The following is a 21,054-nucleotide window of genomic DNA, read 5'->3' as shown; positions in this document are numbered from 1 at the left end:
TCCCCAGATGGCCTTTAAAACCCAACCGAAATCTCCTCTTTTACCGGAAACCATTTCCGAAGCCTCTAGATTCCAGAGCTTCCCAGAAAATTACTGAACTACAAGGAGGGAAGGACTTTGAACTATGCACGTGGCCACCCCGCTCTCCCCGCCCCTCCGGGCTCTTTCTCGCCTCTCCGGAGCCATTGGAGATCCCCCAAGAGTTTCCGCCCACAGGGGAGCCAGTAGGAATGAGAGGACCGCCCCTTTTACTTTGTTCTGGTGAACTCCGAGGTCCGCTCGGTTAGTTTCAATGGCCGTGACCATAACTCTGAGCCCGGGGCCCCGCTGCCTGTGGGATGAGCCGGTGGAGATCGCGGTGCACGGTCTGGGCCCGGCCCAGCCGGTCACCCTGCGCGCCTCGCTCCGCGATGAGAAAGGGGAGCTCTTCCAGGCCTCCGCTCGCTACCGGGCGGACGCCGGCGGGCAGCTGAACCTGGCGCGGGAGCCCGCTCTGGGGGGCAGCTACAGCGGCGTGGAGCCCATGGGGCTCTTCCGGACTCTGCGGCCCGAAAGACCCTCAGAGAGACTATTGAAGCGGGACGTGCAGACACCTTTCTGCGTGGAATTGGAGGTGTACGAGGGTCACGACTCTCAGCCCACCAAGCTACTGGCACAGGCGGTCCACGAGCGGGGCTTCCTGGGGCCGGGGGTGAAGAGGATCCCGGTGCGAGAGGGCAGCGTGCGGGCCACCCTCTTCCTACCTCCGGGTGCGTTGCTGGAACCCTCCTTTGTTTTTGCACGCCCAGTTTACTCATTTTCTTTTTCCTGAGATGCAATATAGTAGCAGGTGTTTCAATTTCTCCCAAGCATTCCCTAGGCTCCCTGATTTCTCCCAGCAGGATTTTCTGGATTCTATTTTGTAACTCATTCCTTATGCTTGGTAGCATTCACTGATCTCAGCCATATTATATTGATTTCTTAGGTGTTTTGGGAAGCAGGTTTTTTTTTTTTTTTCTTTAAAGATAACTGGGGATTGTAGAGAGAGCATTTTCTCTATAGGGACGTTTAAATCCTGTCTCTGCTGACAACCCGTGTAACTTTAAAAAGTCATTTTATCCACCCTCTTTGGCTTCAGATTTCTTGTAAAACGAGGGGAATTGGACTCAATAGCCTTTGAGGATCTTTCCAACTTTAAATCTATGTTCTTATGACCATTTGAATCAGCGCTGCTCTATTTGCTTCCTTAAGGACCAAACTGGCAAGGATCGTGGGGCTCAGAGAATTCCTATTCTGGATACCTATTAGGGATTAGATTATACACCTAAAATCCATTCAAAAGAGAAGATTATCAGATCTTCTGCTCCTCACAAGTTAAATTAGTTGCTGTTTTTGATCATACTTAAAAGAGATTTAAGACTTAGGGAAAATTAAAAATCGTGGGTGGGAAAGGCTAGGTTTATTTAAAATGGAAATTCTGAAATAGAAAAACATTTCTCCCCATTAGGAAGAACTAACATTGCACTGCCTGTATCGGGACATTTATTTATTTATTTTTATTATTTTATTGTGAAAGTGTGTGAGTGACAGGCAGAATAGAGGGAGGAGATATAAAAGGGAAACTTTTTCTCCCAATTTTTTTGTGATTTTTCATTTTTTGAAAATCAAAGTAATTTTCAGTTTCTCCCCCTGAACTTTTATAATCTTTTCTGCACACCATTGCTAGACATATTTATTTTTTGTCCATGTCCATTCCCAGTTCAATATACTCTCAATGGTTTACATATTGTTTATAGATTAAAGTCCAATTTTCTCATCCTGGTATTCCAAATACTCCACAATTTAGTTCTAAACAAATGGAGGGTGACAGCAGAAATATTTTTTCTTGGGCCTTTGTGTTTTATGTTTCTATTGCTACTTATAATATTAATGCAGCTAACGTGGATATTGTTGGATTTAGAATCTGGAAGATTCCAAACCAGATTCAGACACTTAGCTGTATAAATCTGGGCAAGTCACTTAAGCCATCTACCTCAGTTTCCCCAAATGTAAAATGAGGATAATAGTGCCCACTTCCAGGCATTGTAATGAGGATCAAATGAGATCCTATTTGTGAAGTACTTTGTAAACTTCAGAACTTAGTATAAATATTAGCTGGTATTAATGAGAATGAGGATCAATCAGGATCAATTGGGGTCTCTGGAAAAGAACTTCAGGGAGTTAATTGGTTCTCAGTCAAGGCAGATTTTATTGCAAACAGTGAGGCAGGCTTGGTTTTTAAGGAACCAGCAACAAACTAGAGAAAGGATCCTTTATCTGTAGAAATTTCCGGGCCAGGTGTCTTGGGCTGAGTCAGTTTTCATGGTGGTAGCCAATTTCAAAGAATAAAGAAAGAGGATGCACCTGCCCACCCAGTCAAGTGAAGGGAGCTTGGGCTGTGCTACATGTTTCAAAGATCTCAGTAAACAAGATCAGTCATGTTTGCTCCCCAAAACAGCCTTTGTTGCTAAATAAAGTTTCCCACAGGGCAGGGTAAAAGGCAATGGCTAAAGCCAATTCTATCCATATTATTATTTTGATTTTTCACTGTATTGTTAAACATATTATTGCTACAATCATGGTTAATGAAATGTGACTATATGCATCAATTTGCAAGCAAGCATCTAAGTAATCTTTCAATATTTCTGCAATATCAATCAACAAGCATTGTAGGTCAGGCACTTTAACTGGGTGATGGGGATACAAAAATGCCCACCCTTGCCCTGAAGGAGCTTACACTCTATGAGGTAAAGTAATAGGTACACAAACAATACAAAATACATTCAAATGAAACAGTTCACCTAGTTCTGAAGGGTGTTTTAAAGATCTTTCATTAAAGCCCGACTTTGGGCCTCATGGTGACCCTCGATTTTCTAAGATTTTGCTGGTATACTATAAAATCTGGCAGCTCTTCTTAAGCTTGTTAAGTTTTAAGTAAGGACTCCAATAATACTCAGCCTCATTAAGTTAAGGGAGATTCATCACCAGAATGTTGGCCACCAGAGGATACTTTCTGGTACCTGAACAACTGATGAGATCATTTATTGAAATGGGGAATAGTTTTGGTCTGGGCCAGAAGAGACATTGCTCATATTTATAAAACCTCATAAATATTAAAGTTAATTTTAAGAATCAAAGACATGGTATAAATCTGTTGTTTTTACTTTCAGGTACTAGTAGTGTAATTTAAATTTGTCTTGGGATTCAAAAATCCTTCCAATTTGTTACCTTTTGCAGGAGCAGGGCCATTCCCTGGGATCATTGACTTATATGGAACTGGAGGTGGTCTCTGTGAATATAGAGCCAGCTTGCTGGCTGGACATGGTTTTGCTGTGCTTGCTCTGGCTTATTTCAGATTTGAAGATCTCCCCAAAGAGTTGAATAGCCTACATCTGGAATATTTTGAAGAGGCCCTGAACTATATGTTGCAGCATCCAAAGGTATGGGTATGAATGTACAGGCTTAGGGTGGACCGAATGAGATTGGAGGAGGGAAGAGGGTAGGATAAATATGGGAACATTAAGATTTATTATCCAGAAATTCCATCAGAAGAGCTATATTATGGTAACACAGTGAAGATTCCTGAAATAATTATTCACATTAATCTCTGCAATCCCTTGGAATATCATTTAATCATCTCCTTTTGGAACTCTTGATTATAGTAGTATATACCTTTCCCTTCCTTGATCTTCCTCTTTACTTCAACAGAACTGGAAAAAATAAAAACAAAATAAAACCAACCACAGAAACCAAAACCAAATCTAATCCTCAAACTGAAGCCTTTTTTTAGCCCATTCTAAACTTCAACATTTCTGACATCATTCTTGTGCAATTATGCCACATTTCTGTATTTATCTTTTATAACCATTCTTGCTTTCATCTTTTGAATTTTTTTTTCTCAATGGTACTTTATTTTTCCAAATACATGTTAAGATACTTTTCAACACTCATTTTTGTAAGACTGCTCCACATTTTTTCTCTCCCTTACTTACCATTTCCCTCCCCAAGACAGCAAGCAATTTGACATAGGTTAAATATGTACAATTGTTTTAAACATTTCCATATTTGTCATGTATAAGTATTCTATAAAATCAACATATTTTATATTTTTTAAGGTCATAATAATTCAGACTTCTCTGCTATGAAAAGGATCAAAACAGTTTATGTGGATTTTCCAGATCTGGAGGACACCTTGCTCCTCATTCCACTCCCTCTCTGAGATGTAGAAGGGATAACAATACAAACATTTCTCCCCAATATTTTGGGGTACATTTCCCTTTATATTATCTTGGTCCCTGAAGACCGTGTTCAAATTCAAATCAGTTGCTATATACTGTTCCTTTCACCATGCTCACTTCCAGATGCAGCACAGATACTGGTTATGTCCTGGTTTCAGGCTATACCTTTCAGGTCATTTCTCCAGTCTCACTTTCACTGGTGGCTACATGATAGTAAAGCCCACCATGGATCCTAGCTCCCAATGAATATAGGTAAACTAAATGTGGTATTTCTTTTTAGGACATCTGGTGAATTGGTCTGATTTGGGCAAATTTTCCTGATCAATTTCCTTCCTAAAGGTGATTAGATTTTGTATTTTTCCCAGTAATTTCACCATTTTCAGAATTCTCTGATTTCCATCTTCCAGAGCTATTATCTTTACTTGTAGTGTTTTCTAGTTTCAAATTAAATTAATTGCTTTTTGATCTTGTTTTAGTGCATTTTCCAGTCTGATAATTTTATTTCCTATTGATTCCATACTTCATTCAAATTTTCCACCATTTTAATTTTTATAAGTTTGACTTGTTCCCTTTTTACTGATGACAGATATCTCATTAGAGAAGCCAGATGTCACTTTATTGACAATAGATTATTCTTCATTTCCTTTAAAGCACTTAACTGTTCAGTCTGTTGTGTCTTGGATTAAGTTCAGCTTCATATCTAAGGTTACTGGTGAGACTAAAATTATTTTCTTTCAGTGACTTCTCTTTAGATCTCTTAACTCATAATTTTAAATCATATTGGAGTTTCTTCTTGATGTTTAATCATTCCTTAGTTCTCTGAATGAATATTCTCTTTGCAGGCCCTTTACTCTCCATCTTTTCTCTTTCCTCACCATTCTGACTTTTTTCAGCTCACTGAGTTATAGCTATTTCCATTATTCCTTCGTCTTTGTTAAAATTCCAACCAAGCTGGGAAAAGGAGGAGCAAGGGATTCCCTTTTGCTGGGTAGTACCTTTTGGATGCATCCAGTTCTATCTCCACAGTTAATCAAAAAAATTCTTCATCACATAGTTAGCAGGACACATTGGGGAGGGAAACAAGGCCCTTCTATTACATGTCATTGATGCTGTTTGAGTGGTCTAGATTCCTGGTGGTCTAGAGGTTAGTGGCTATAAGAGAGTTATTAAGAATCCCCTTAAATCAGCCACAGGTTTTAGGGATGAAAGAATTCACTCATTCCTGAAATATTAGTTGCAAAATGAAAGTTTATTGTTAGATAGAAATCAGTTTACCAAGAGACTGATGTCTATAGTGGCAGATCTATGGAAAATGGAGTTTTTCTCTGAGAATGTAGTTCTCAGTGGACAGAGGGTCCTGACAGCAAAGGGAGCTAGCAAGATCCATCTGCAAAAGACCTTCGTTGATAGAAGCTATCATAGAGTGTCTTGGGGTGTTGGGACAGCCCCAAGCAGGTCAGACTCAATGGGGGCTGGGGCGTCTAAGCAAATCAAACCTAGTCGGGGCTGGGACAGCCTAAGTTGGCTCAGACCCAGTGGGGCTGGGACAAGCCCAGATCTCCTATTGGAATTCAAAGGGATGCCTTTTGACCAGGATTTGTAACTGAATCAAAGGCTCTGGCATCCTGGAGAGATAACTTGTCTGGGGAGGATATGCCTTAGCCAAGAGGGGCTGGGAATCTGAAAGGAATCACAGATCAATAAGAAAGTTTCTTAAAGGGACCACAACCCACTTCATCATCATGCCTTTCTGGAAGCAGGTCCCCTTCTTCTTCCACATGGGGATTATATTAGCTGAACATACTGCTCATGCTTCCCAATCCATCATTATATATTCAAAATGTCATCCTTGATCACTCCATAACTGCTTCCTGGGCTTTGTAGAATTTTAGGGCATGAAACTTTGCTTAACCTTTCCCTGAACTTTTTGAAATCTTCTTTCCCATAATCTGGAATGCTTTCTTTTCTTCTAAGAAAGAGTGAAGGCCCCATGACGTTCCTATCATTTCTGTTTTAGCAATTAATTTTCCTCTGTTGGTGAGAATCAGCTCCAGAACAGCATTTCCCTTTGTCATTTCTTCTATTTTTACAGAATAAAATTAACATTAAGACAGGCCAAGAAATTATCAGCTGGTAATTTAATCTCATTAATTTGAAACCGATATTTATCATTTTACTTGACAAGAATTCTGTAGCCTTTAATGTTGTATTCAGTTATATTAACATGATTTTTATGTATAAGGGCAGCTATGTGGTACAATGAATAAATCACTGGACCTGGAGTCAAGAAGACTCATCTTCCTGAATGTAAATTGGATCTCTGACACTTACTAGCTGGACAAGTCATTTAATTCTGTTTGCTTGTTTCCTGATCTGTAAAATGAGCTGGAGAAGGAAATGGCAAATTATTCCAGTACCTTTGCTAAGAAAATCCCACAAGAAGAGTTGAACATGGCTTAAAAAAAAATGACCAAACAACATTGTATATATTGTTTCTGTGGTTCTGCTGTCTTCAATAATTCATAGATTTCTTCCATTGTTTCTCTGAATTCTTCATATTTGTCATGCCATTTGGTCCAATTATATTTCATTACAGCATTTACTATAGTTTGTTTAACAACTTCCCAATTATTAGGCATATAATTTGTTGATATTTTTACAACTTTTACATTTTTATATTTTTAGTATTACAAAAATTCCTTCTGTAAAAATTTTGGTACATATGGAACTTGTCTTTCTGTCATTGGCCTCAATACTTCAGTGATTACTGAATCAAAATGAATGAATTTTTTTGTAATTTTTTCCCCATAATTCCATATTGTTTGGCAAAACTAGTTCATAATCATAACCAGAATAACTTTAGTGTGTTTTTTTCCCCCACAGTCCCTCAACATTGATTATTTGCATTTTTTAATATCTTTGTCACTTTGATGATGGGTAGGAATAGATACCTTTGAGTTGTTTTCATTTGCATTTCTCTGATTGCTATTGATTTGGAATATTTTTTTCAAAGATAATGGATAATTTATGTTTCTTTTTAAAACTTCACATTCTTTCGCAACTTATCTATAAATCTTATAAATTTGGGTTAATTCTCTATAACTTTTTTAGATCTCTGACTTTTATTGGACATGTTTGATGCACAAAGTTTTTTTGTCTTCTGTTTATATTTCTTCTGTTTCTGGCCATATTAATTTGTTTGTCCAGAAACTCTTTAATTTTATGTAATGAATATTGTATGTTTTGCTTTTTATACTCTCTTCTATTCTTTATCTGCTATGAGTTTTTCCCTTTTACTATAGTTGTAAAATCTTCCATTTAATGCTAATTTTTAGTGATATAACTTTTAAAAATTTAGATCGTTTATCCATTTGGAATTAATTATACTCGGATATAATATGTCACTCCACCAAACTGGGTTTTCTTGAGTTTACTGAACAATATGTTGTCATAGATTTTTTTCTAGGTACTGTTTATCTTATCTATTTCATGAATCTACTTAATAATATAATAATAGCTAACTTTTATATAGTACTTCTTATGTGCCAAGCACTGGGCTAAGCACTTTACAATTATTATTCCATTTGATCTTCACAAGAACCCTGTGCTATCATTATCCCCATGTTGTATATAAAGAAACTGAGGCAAACAGAAGTTAAATGACTAGCATAGGATCACACAGTCTGAGGATGGAGTTGAATGTTGAACTTAAGTCTTCTGATTCTAGGCCCAGTGTTCTATCCACTGTCCCTCCTATTTGCTCCAGATAATTTAAATAATAATGACTTCATAATATAATTTAAAATGTAGTTATGTTCATTTTAAAATAAAATTGGTGCTTTTTCTCCATTTTCCCTCTTTTAAATATGGTCCATCTTTCCAAAGTCATATTTCAGTCAAGTTGTTGTTCAGTCATGTTTGACTTTTCATGATCCCATTTGGGTTGTCAAATTCTTGTCAATTCTTGTCAAAGATGCTGGAGTGATTTGCCATTTCCTTTTCCAGCTCATTTTTGCAGATGAGTAAACTGAGGCAAACTTGTTCAGGATCACCCACATAGGAAGAACTCAGATTTGAACTTGGAAAGAAGCATCTTTCTGACTCCAGGCACAGCCCTCCAACCACCGGATTGTCACTACCCAATTTCAGTCAGGAGTTTCAACTTGAGTCTCAAAGAGCTAAAAATCAGATATCCTTGCATTATTCACCCTGTTTACTGCCTGTATTTTTTACATCTATTTAAAGATATCTGAGGCCTTGGGCCTTATTATTAGCTTCCTCCTTGAATTTTGTTTACTGCAAATTACTGGATCACTCTGTTGAGATATAAGAAATGAGGGTTGAGAGATCTGACAGCAGGAGGGGACCCCTTGGCCTGTCATAAGCTTTGCTTCGCAAACCTAATGAATACAGGGGAGAGCTTGGTATCAAGAATGGGTTTATTACACTGAAAAATATCTTTCTCAGTGAGCAAAATCTTGTTAAGACTTTTACAAAAGGTCTGGGCACACAGTTCCATTATATTAGATCTTATTGGCCTGGAGTTGGGGACCTTCCAATAGAGGGTGGTAACTTGCCCCAGGCAAGGCAACTGAATAGGAGATTACTATCTGGGAGTTTTCTCTAACTGGAGGATAGAGCCCCTCCCAGAGGTCAGGAGGGTTTGAGACTCAAGACCACCCTTCCCCCAAAGATTAAAGGGGACACAGTTTACATCAGGGCTTTTCTGACCCTTCCCCCACCAAAGATGGGGGGTGAGGGTAGGGACAGTTTACATCAACTCTACTACTATTTATCCTATATATTAGCTATTCCCTGTGCCATATAGCCTGTTAAATATTCATTTACAGTTTTCTCCATTTTATTGCCTTTCAACGTCAAGCTGTTGTGATTATATTTTCAAGCAAGTATATTTTGATTTCATTATTCTTATGTTCCATTTGTTTCTAACTGAATGAGATGAGGTGAGATCTTTCAAGACAGTTGTAAAAATCGAGTAAAGCTTTATCTACTTCAGAGTTTGAGTAGGTCTGAAGGACTTTGAGCATGGATCCAAAGGCATACTTAAGTCCCTTTCTTGCTATATTCCCATGACATCATTTTCTCCCTATTTCAGTCAAATATGGGCAACTATGTACTTATTGGTCAAGTTCAATTTTTTGGGTAGTTCCTGCATTTAGAATATAAGACCCTCAGCCAATGAGGATGAGGGTCAGTGATGGGAGGGGTATTTGTGTTAGGGACTATTTAACTGTCAAAGTTGTCCTAAAAGGTGCCTCCTCCTTTCTATTGCCTGCTTTACAGGGTGGGATGCCCAATTCTTCTGAGAACATACAATAAACTTTTGTTTTGCTCCTAGAGAGCTCTCCAGCTTTTTTTTTTTTTTTTTTTTTAATATTGACCCCTCACCATTTCTGAGCCACACATAACAAAATTACTACAATTCTCTCTTCAGAGAATAACTCCTTCCTTTTAACAAAGATTCAAAAATAAAGAAAGAAAAAGAAGAGACAGTTTGGAAAAACATCAAACATAACAATGTGTAAGAGTATATGCATTATTTTAAATCCATAGTGCTTCTGCTTTGTAGGGAAGGAGATGTATTTTTTCAGTGTTTTCCAGGGCATGGTCTTTACAACATCAACTAGTCAGTCAATAAGCATTTAAATTAAGTACTTATACCATGCTAAGGGTTAGGGTTACAACAAAAGTTCATTGTACTGAATTCTGGTATTTTCCTTTACGTTGTGGTCATTTGCTCTCAGCTCTAATATACTGTAAGGTTTTTTTGTGTATGAGTCTTATTTGGGCTGGTCCTCTGAGCTGTTGCTGAGAGCCTCCTAGAAACTTCTAGGTGATCTCAGATTGGCTAAGATGATAGGAAAAGATAACGATGAATATTGGAGGAGATGTGAGAAAACTGGGACACTGATACATTGTTGGTGGAGTTGTGAATGGATCCAACCATTCTGGAGAGCAATCTGGAACTCTGCCCAAAGGGCTATGGAACTGTGCATACTCTTTGATCCAGCAGTGTTTCTAATGGGCTTGTGTCCCAAAGAGATCTAAAGGAGGGAAAGGGACCCACATGTGCAAAAATGTTTGTGGCAGCCCTGTTTGTAGTGGCCAGAAACTGGAAACTGAGTGGATGCCCATCAATTGGAGAATGGCTGAATAACTGTGGTATATGAATGTTATGGAATATTATTATTCTGTAAGGAATGACCAAAAGAATGATATGAGAGAGTCTCATGATGGAAGTGGCTTGTCTCAACAATGAGGTTGGATGGAAAATGTCATCTGAATCCAGAGAAAGAACTATGGAGACTGAATGAGGATTGAGTATAGTATTTTCATTTTTTGTTTGGTTTTGTTTTTTTCTTTCTCATTGTTTTTTCCCTTTGGTTTGATTTTTCTTTTGGTATAACTGTTGAGATCCTAGGATTCTCTCCATATAATTAACATTAAGGAGGATTGGGAAAGGATTCTTGTGGATGATGGGATTTTATTTTGGATTTGAAAAAAGCCAGGGAGCCCAAAGGATGTAATGAGGAGGGAACAAATTCCAATCAGAAGGTGGCTATCTTGTGGGAGGAAGAACGAGAGGACCAGTGTCACCTGACTTGAGTATTTGGTGGAGTTTAAAATATAAAAAGAGTAGAAAAGAGGGAGAGGGGATAATTATTAAAGGTTTTGAATGCCAAACTGAGGATTTTACATTTCATCCAGGAGGTGATAGGGAGCCACTGGAGTTTTATTGGTCAGAAAAGTGACATACTTTGATCTGTGCTCTATGAAGATCAATTTGGTAGTTAAGTAGGGAGAGACAAAGCATGGAGACCAGCCTGTATAGGCTATTGAAACCAGATGTGAAGGAGGATTAAGAATCTGTACTGGGGGTAAGGGGAACAGTATCCGAAGAGAGAAGAGGGAATATGAAGAGATTTTATTGTGGTAGCATTGACCAGACTTGGAAACACTGTATATGGGAGAATGAGAAGAAAGTGAGCAGTGAAAGATGTAGGTTGTGAGCCTGGGTAACTGTCTGGTGGTAGTCTTGAGTAAAGAGCTTGGGGGGAAAGAGGATGAGTTCAGTTTTGGACATAGTGAGGTTAAGGTGTGTATAAGTCATCCACACTGTTCAATTCCTTTTTATTTTTTCCATTTCCATTGTTTATTATTGTTTTCCTGATCTTGTTTCTTTGACCTGTTACCAATTCTCTAAGTCTCCTTATGCTTTTCTGAATTTTTCATATTCATCACTATTTTCTGCACAGCAATAACTAATTATATTCATTTGTTACCATTCTTTTTTAGCCATTGTTACCTACATTGTTTCTACTTCTTTGCTACCATAAAAAAAGGCCTACTTAAAATATTTTGTTATATTTATGACTTTCTGTCTTTGACCTAGGAATACATTTCTATCAATGGGTTCTCTGCGTTAAAGTTACAGCCATTTTAGTCACTTAAAAACCAAACATTTTTCCAAATAGCTTTCCAGAATGGTTGGACCAATTCACAACTTCACCAACACGTATTAATGTCAGGTAAACGTATTTTTGTCAGATCTTGTTAAGTATACTTTATCTCCAACCAGGGATATATCTTGCCTATATTTTAAACTCACTTCCAGAAAAACAAATCTTAACAAAAACAAAACATCATTAGGGTATGGTTCAGGGTTAGGATTCTAATGTCTTGGACAACTGAAAATTGAATCCTAGATAAATGTGGAGAATTGGGAAGAACTCTAGCATAGGGAAAGAGGAAAAGATCTAATTACTAGAACTGGGCTATCAGAAATAAATTTTAGTCAAGAGATAAAGCAAGATCTGTTCCTGGAAGTAGGGTACAAAATCAGAATGGGATCTACCAGAGGGAAGGTCAACTAACACCCAGCTATGGGCCTACAGTACAGGTCCCAGGTGATTACATCATCCATAATTCAATGGAATTTGAGTCTAGAACAGATTCAATTAGGAGAAAGTAAGGGCTAGAAGAAAGTAAGATAGGAGCAAAGACCCTTGCCTGAAGCAACAAGTTGAATAGTGTAAAAGAACTAAGGCTGTAGTTTCTTGAGAAAGAAGCTGAAATCAGAGAAGACAATGGCTAAGATGATTTTGAAAGTAGCAATCAGGACTTTTATTTTTCAAGTGAAACTTAATTTTAAAAATAAATATATTTATTTTCTTAAAGCATAGAGATTAAAAAAAAATTAGTTTCAAATTCTTTCTTTCTTCCTACCTCCTCCCTCACCCAGTGAGAATGCAAGAAAAATAAAAACCACTACAAATATGTATAGTAATGCAAAACAAATTTTTGCACTAGCCATGTCCTCCTTTTCTTCCCCCCAAAAAACAAGAAAAAAAGAAAAAAGCATGCTTCAATCTGCAATCTGAATCTATCAACTTTTTATCTGGAGGTAGATGGCATTTCATCATGAATCCTTTGGAATTGTGGTGAGTCTCCCTTTCTTCTCTTTCTGTCTGTTTCTCTTCCTTCTTAGTTCCCAAGTCTTTCCAGGTTTATTTTCTTTAAAATACTGCTGTTGCTATATAGATTGTTTTCTTAGTTCTGCTTATTTTGTTTTCCATCAGTTTATATATATCTTCTCAGGTTCTTCTAAAACCATACTCTTCATCATTTTTTATAGCATAATAGTAGTTCATCATATTCCATCACATAGTAGTTTCTAATTCTTTGCCACCATGAAAATAACTGTTATAAATATTTTTTTTGTTTATGTGATTCCATTTCCTCTTTTTTTGCTCTCTTTGGGGTAAAACTCTACTAGCCGTATTGCTGTGTCAAGAGGGTTTGCACAATTTTAAAGCTCTTTGGGCATAGTTCCAAATTGTTCTCAAGAATAATTGAAACAGTTCCTAGCATCACCAACAGGGCATTAATGTACCTATTTCCCCACAGTTCCTCTAGCATTTGTCATTTTAACCATCTGTTGTCAACCTAGCCAATCTGATAGGTGTAAAGTGATACCTCAGTTTTTTAACTTGCATCTCTCTAATTATTAGTAATTTAAAACAATTTTTTTCACATGATTGTTGATAGCTTTAATTTCTTCCTCTTGCCTATTTAGATCCTTTAACCATTTATCAAATGGGGAAAGACTCTTGTTTTTGTAAATTTAACTCAATTCTCTATATATTTTAGAAATGAGGCCTTTATCAGAGAAACTTCCTGCAAATTTTTTTCCCAGTTTACAGCTTTTTTTTTTTTCTAATTTCAGCTACATTGTTTTTGTTTCAACCATGACCTTCCTCAGCAAGACGAATTACATAAATGGCTCTCCTTCTGAAATATCTTTAAAAAAAATTAATAACTTTTTATTTTCAAAATACATGCAAAGATAATTTTCAACATTTATCCTTGTAAAACCTTGTGTTTCAAATTTTTTTCCCTCCTTTCCTGCATCCCCCTCCCCTAGAAAGCAAGTAATTCAATATAGGTTAAATATGTGCAATTCTTTTAAACATATGAAACATCTCTTTCTCCGAACCCTCATAGCACTTTACTCCTAATCTTATATATTATGTATTTTTTAAAAATTTATTTAATATTTTTCCCGTTACAGTCAAAACAGTTTTTTACAATTGTTTAAAAAATTTTTAAGTTCTAGGTTTTCCCCCTTATCCCCACTCACAATTAAGAAATCACATGTGAAGTTATGCAAAACATTTTTGTAAAAGTCAAGTTATGAAAGAAAACAGATTTCCCACCCTAATAAAAATGAAAACCCTCAAGAAAAAATAAATTTTAAAAAATGAGAGAGAGAGAGAGAAAGAGAATGCTTCAATTTGTATTCAGACACAATCAGTTCTTTCTCTGGATATGGATAGGATTTTCCTATTATGTTCTTTTTTTTTTTTTTTTTTTTTTTAAGTTTTGGTTCTTTTTTGAACATTTTCCAAAACTATCCCCTCCCTTTTAATAAGGAAGCATAGTTAAGCAAAATAATCCAACATATTGTATATGTTTGAAAATTATTCTTTACTTGTAGAACACTACTTCTCTAATGATAGAAAAGAGGTATATAGGAATTATTATCATCCCTCTGAAATCTATCAGTCTGATGTCTTCTAATGTTATTTTCTGTTTCATGATTATGGTCATTTGCTGTCAGATATGATACATAGCAGGGTGTGTATGTGTGTATACATGGGTTGGTTCTCTAGCTGGTTCAGGCTATTACTGAACTTCTGGAAATCTTTCCAGGTGAGTTGACACCTACAGAGCTGGTACTCTTTTGGCATAGTTTTTGAAGTCCTAGGATCCCCTCCATACTGAAGGAATTGAGGAAATGAAAACAATTGGTAGTGAGAATTGAGAACCCACACTCTATCTTGTGACTCAATTCTGGAGCTAGTTCAGTTCCTTTTCTAATCAGTTATGGGTCTAGTTCAATTTCTGTCTTATGAGAAAACTTGTTTTATGTCATTTGAACCTCTGTGAACCATGTGGCTGAGAAGTTAGACTCTCTCTACCTCCTACTTAGAGACCTTAACTAAGGATTTAGGTTATGCTGACCATAAATCCAGTCAGATCCGAAGACTGATGAGTTTTCTCACAATTATACATCTTAAGCAACCCATATGTTTTATCTAAAAGATGACCTTGTGCTGGTCAATTAGTTATTGTTTCCATATTTCTTTGATTGAATAGAAACATTTGTGGGAGTAGGACACCTCTTTTTCTGTACCGGATCTCTTTCCCAATGTGGAATGTCTTTAATCATTCCTTAATTTCATATCATGGTTAATTTTTTAATCTGTTGGCCTAATTTGATTAATTTTATACATAAAAATCTGTCTCCTGTATTCAGAGCCTGGTGCCATAGCTGAGGGGCCTGGCTTGAAGTTGTTAGGCAATTAACATTCACTGCTTAATAAACCAATATGCTTAGAAGCTCAAACCATTGTTTCCTCAATCACATCATCCTTTACCTAACACAATACTATAATGAGATAACTAGGTGGAAGTCCTATTTTGATAAAATTAGAGAGGCTCAAATAGTCCCTTAATATATTATATGTTGGTAGAAGAAATAGCCACAAAAGTATAAATAACAGATTTTTAAAAAAGTATTACATTATTATCTTTTCTGTCTTATTTCATCTATTAGCTTATACTCTAGTGAAGATGAAGAACCATGTCCTTCCTATCTATCTATCTATCTACCAGCTATCTTCTTGTTAAAGATCATACGTTGCTATACCAAGGAATCTGTCTTGTACAACAGTAATAGTTTACCATAAATTATAGTTTACAAACTTTTCTTGGGTCTCTTTGCCTGGGGCCAGAGCCTAAAACCAAAGATTATACACTGCCACAATAAGTTGTTTACTGACTGACTTATATGGTATAGTCTTTATCTCCTTTCAGCATCACAAGAGTATTAATGAAGAAAACAGGAGGTACGACTATTCTATGGTCAAAATCAGCAAAGCATAAGCTTTCATTTATAGTCCGAGGGAATAAAAGATTCAAGGGAGAGGATGGAATATAATTACATTACTTAAGCATACTGTGAGGTAGGTAATATAAACATTTTTTATCTCCATATTCCAGATGAGGATCTGAATCTTAAGACTAAGTTTAGGATGAAATAGCTAGTAAATGTCGGAGATTAGATTCAGATCTAGGATATTTGAATCCAAAAAAATCACCTTGTTATTTCTTCTAATTTTGGTTTGCTAGAATGGCTCTCTCTTTCTCTCTTCCATCAGGTGAAAAGCCCAGGCATTGGGCTACTTGGATTCTCGAAAGGAGGTGACTTGTGTCTTTCCATGGCCTCCTTCCTGAAAGGTGTCACAGCCACAGTGCTTATAAATGCCTGTGTGGCCAACACAATGACCCCGCTGCACTATAAGGAAATGACTCTTCTTAATATTGGAAATGACCTAGAGAGACTCAAGATCACTGAGTCAGGCCTTGTAGACCTCGTGGATATTTGGAGCCATCCGTTAGAGAAGCAAAACTGCCAGAGCCTCATCCCAATAGAAAAGGCCCAGGGACCTTTCTTGTTCATTGTTGGTCAAGACGACCATAACTGGAATAGTGAATCCTTTGCATATATAGCCTCTGAACGATTACAGTCTCATGGTAAAGAAAAACCTCAGATCATCTGCTATCCAAACACTGGGCACTGCATTGATCCCCCTTATTTTCCTCCATGTTTAATGTCTGTGCATGGAATGGTAGGTCGAGGAGTATTCTGGGGAGGTGAGTCAAAGGCTCATTCCATGGCACAGGTGGAGAGTTGGAAGCAAATTCAAACATTCTTCCAAAAACACCTCAACAGTCAAGTCTCAACCTTTCATAATAAAATATAACATTTTTGTCCTGGCCCCATTTTTCTGGGCTGGGCTTGTTTCAAGCCAGTCCCCCTGGTAATTTATGTTGGATATTGGAGCAAAAAGAAATAAGTTCAAATCCAGCTTCAGACACTTAATAGCTGTGTGTGACCATGTTTGCCTCAGTTTCCTCATGTGTAAAATGAGCTGAAGAAAGAAATGGCCAACTACTCTAGTATCTTTGCCAAGAAAACCCCAAATGAGGTCACGAAGAATTGGACATGACTGAACGATCACAAAAATTGGAACTTGTGGATCATCAGTCAACAGTTAATAAAATAAGAGTTATTTAGGAACAGCAGAAGAATAATATCCATCAAGGACAGGTACTGAGTCACCTTATGTTGACTCAGCTAACCACTCTTTTCTGAGTTGCTCATCTTTTGCACCAGCATCAGGGAGCAATTTGTAGTCTGGCAACCAGGAAATGGTGCAAGAGCCTGAGCCTTTAATCTCCTGAGCCAGTCAAATCCTGAAGATAGTTTCAATACCCTTTAATGAAAAACTGGCTTAACTTGCACAGGAGTAGGGGTAAGAATGTTGTTCTCCCCATAGCCATAATTTCATGACCATGGGCTCTGTGCTACTAAGAAGGATCCTTTTTATACAAAATGGAAGTATCCTATGTCTTGCTTTTTTGTTGTTGTTGTTACAGTATTTAATAAGCAAGTGAACTCAGCTCCAAGGGAATTCCTCTCAGAATATTTGACTAGCAGCTTTTCTTCATCAGCATATAAGAGCTAAGAGTTCCAGTTATGTATCACCATAACTGTACTTCCAAAATAAAATATGTCTGTATTTTTCCTTAGTATATTGCTATGTTAATTTCTTACCGCATGTTATTAAGCACCTTGTCTTTGGGAAAACTGCAAAGTGATCCTGTAGAATTAGAATTAAAATCTAAACCTTAGACCAACATCTCACACCATATACCCAGATAAGTTTAAAGTAGATATAGGATCTAAAGAAATTAGCGGATCAAGGCAGGAAAGATCTTTTATAGCTATGGATAGAGGAAGAGATCATAATGAATGGAGAGAGAGTATCATAGAAGACAAAATAGACAATTTGGATTATATAATATCAACTAATATTTATATAGCTTTTGTAGCTATACATAATATATATGTTTTACCCATATCAATGTATTAACATAACATTTATATATTATAATTGGCACATTAAAATACATATTTAAGCTATAATATAGTATGATATATCATATTTAAGGTTATATTTTTATGGTTTGCAAAATGTTCTACATAAATTATTTCATTTGATTCTTATAACAGTTCTGTAAGATAGGTGCCATAAAACTCTATTTTTTAGATTAGGAAACTGAGGCTGAGAGAGATTAAGTGACTTGCCCAGGGTCATGCAACTAATAAACATTTAAAGGATGACTTGAACTCAGATCTCCCTAACTCCAAGTCCAGTGCTCTATTCACCCATGCCACATTGCTACCTCAAAAACTTATGTATAATTAAAAAAGTTCCTGCACAAACAGAATCAATGTGGCTTAAATTAGAATAAAAATTCTGTAGTAACTTTCTCTAATAAAGATCTATTATAAAATGTATGCATATATATGTATGTGTATATGTACATATATATAAGTGATTCTAATACATAAGAATAAGGCTTATTATCCAATAGATATGTGGTAAAAAATATGAATTAGCAGTTTAATTTTTTTTAAATTTATGTTATTAAAAAGAAACAATTGAAAAAAAGAAAAACAGAAAAGGAAAACAAAACAAAGTAGAATATTGTCAAGTGCCCATCAGGGAGGATTCAAAATATGTAACAATAAATTACCAGTTCAAGAAAGAATATATAATAGTAGAAGAAATTATATTCATGAGTGTCCATCTTTGCTTCCTTGTAAGTTATTCTTTTGTTATCTGCTTCATACTTGATTTAGCAGTTTTAAAAAGCAATCCAACCTAAAAATTTCCATTTGAAAAAGTACCCCCAATTACTAATAATTAGAGAAATGCAAATTATATCTGCTCATATCTATCAGATTGGCAAAAAAAAATTTTTTTTTGCAAAAACTTTTTTTAAAGAGGAAAATGATTGTTGGCAGGGTTTGGGGAAGACAGATACTGTATACAGTACTATATACAGTAATGTACTGTATAATGATTATGTGTGTGTGTGTGTGTATAGATACACATAATATAGTAATGTAATTATTGGTGGAACTGTGAATTGGTCTAATCTTTCAAACAATTTAGAAACATAACCAAAAATTCACTAATTGGCATAGTAATACAGCTACTAGGCCTATACTCTAGAGTAATTAAAAAATGAAGAAAAAAGACCCTATGTTTAAAATATTTTTAAAAAGCAGTTTTTTTTATTATAGCAAAGAACTAGAAATTAAGGAGATAATCATTTACTGTGTTAACAAATTGTGAATATCAATATAATGGGATATTACTACTCTGTAAGAAAGGACAAAAGCCTCATAAAACTGGAGAATTGTATGAACTTCTGCAGAGAAAATGAATAGAGTCAAGAGAACAATTTCTACAATGACACTTTAAAGAAAAATAATTTCAAAAGACATAAAGACTATGATCAAAGCAATAACCAAACTTAACTTGAGTGTACTGACAATGAACCAAACTAAGTACTTCAAGACAGAAAGGTGGATGCTGTATTCAAATGCATGGAATATACATATGAATTTTTTTTTATAAATATGCATATTAAAAAGGGTTTTGTTTCTCTCTTTTTTAAACTGGGGGGCTTTGGAAAGGAAGAATATTGATATATTGCTAAAAAGAAAAAAAGAAAAGAGTTATGTAAATATTTAAAAGAAAAGCACAGAGACAAAAAGAAGGAAATTCAGAAGGAAACAGAGAGCAGCCTCCAAAGAAACATGGTGAATTTATTATTAAAAATAAATGTTAAAAAAAAAAGCAAGCTGTATATAATAGAGATTTGAGGATTTATATGCATTCACCTTTCTTTTCTGTTGTTACTTGGGGTTCAAGTCCACTTGCATAAATCTCTTCCCATTAGTGGTGAATGATTACTTGATGATCATTGTGTGAAGCAATGTGTCTAGAGTTTAGGAGAAGAAAGACTTTTGTTCTCATCATTTTGACCACATACACTGGCTTTAAGGTCTTCTTCAGAAGAAGTTCCTGGAACTAAATGTATCTTTTCCTGAGGCAAGTGCAAGAATATTTGCTCCCAAGCTTCTGTCAACTTTTTACTGCATGTGATGATCGCAGAGTAATCAATTTTCCACCAAGAGTCTTATTATTCTGTATATTTAGATGTGCTAATTATTATAACTTTTTGGTACTTAAGGGCAGAATATTTTTATTTAAAAAAAATTACATTTAACATAGCAGTTATACATCAGGCTTCCATTCCATATTTGGAACAGAGTTTTTCTAGTGTCCTCTTCACATGAGAATTTTTAATATTCGTTTAAGTTTATGTCCATGGAGGCCTTTAAACAATGTACTCTTAAATTAAGATCTGATAGTATGTATTAGACATTGTGGGAGGTACTGAAGACCAAAATTAAATAGTCCTTGCCCTAAGCAGTGTAGTGTGTGTGTGTGTGTGTGTGTGTGTGTGTGTGCATGGCGCAAGTGCGGAATGAACTAAATACTAGGTAATTTCAAGAGGGAGCCATTAAAGCAATCTGTAAAAATAATTGAGTGTGAAAGATTTAGCTACTCTGATTAAAACAATGATTTAAGAGAATTCCAAAGGATTCATATTGAAAAATGCTATCTACATACAGAGAAAGAATTGCTTAACAGTGCAGATTGAAGCATACTTTTTTACTTTGTGTGTATTTTCTTTTACAATATGGCTCATGTGAAAATGTTTTATAGGATTTCACATGTATAAGTAAGAGTCAGAAAGGATGGAAAGAATTTGAAACTCAATATTTTAAAAAAATGAATGTTAAAATTTTTATATGTAATTGAGAAATATTTAATGAAATTAAATGTATATTAAAATGTCTATGTGTAAAAAAACCACAACAATCGAATGTTTTCTTGATATTTGTATCAACAAAATAGGAAGAGGAAAATAAAGCTGGCCTTTCAATATGATGTCATCACCTTCTTCAAATGTACTCAAATACTGCTCTGATTTCATTCATGTAGGTAGTCCCTACTTGAGATTCAGATCACAATTCATCTATCCCCTTGAAAAGTCTTGTTCTTCCATAAACTCAGTACAAGAGATCCACGCTGGGGGCCTGCCTTGATTGCTTCTGGTACTACAAGGACATCAGCACAGTTGATGCTTGTCTATCAGTCATCCTTCCCTCTCACCAGGAGTCCACTCATCCTTTCTTCCCTGATGACCTTACTCTGCATACTTGAGGTTACTAATATCATGGTCCTTTTTAGTCCCCATTCTACATAATATCATCTGATTGCTC

General features: G+C 36.0%; 1 protein-coding gene across 1 annotated transcript; it reads left to right on the top strand.

Annotated features, from left to right (window-relative positions):
* Positions 1-286: 286 nt before the first annotated feature.
* Positions 287-20,719, top strand: LOC127549522 (acyl-coenzyme A thioesterase 6-like). The gene is made up of 3 exons (XM_051977638.1): positions 287-749; positions 3,256-3,458; positions 16,001-20,719. The coding sequence occupies exons 1-3, from the start codon at positions 293-295 to the stop codon at positions 16,604-16,606; spliced, it is 1,266 nt and encodes a 421-aa protein (XP_051833598.1). The 5' UTR covers positions 287-292; the 3' UTR covers positions 16,607-20,719.
* Positions 20,720-21,054: the final 335 nt, after the last annotated feature.

Source organism: Antechinus flavipes, chromosome 2 (assembly GCF_016432865.1).
Source record: "Antechinus flavipes isolate AdamAnt ecotype Samford, QLD, Australia chromosome 2, AdamAnt_v2, whole genome shotgun sequence".
Taxonomy (NCBI): domain Eukaryota; kingdom Metazoa; phylum Chordata; class Mammalia; order Dasyuromorphia; family Dasyuridae; genus Antechinus; species Antechinus flavipes.
This window is presented reverse-complemented; position numbering and strand designations above follow the sequence as displayed.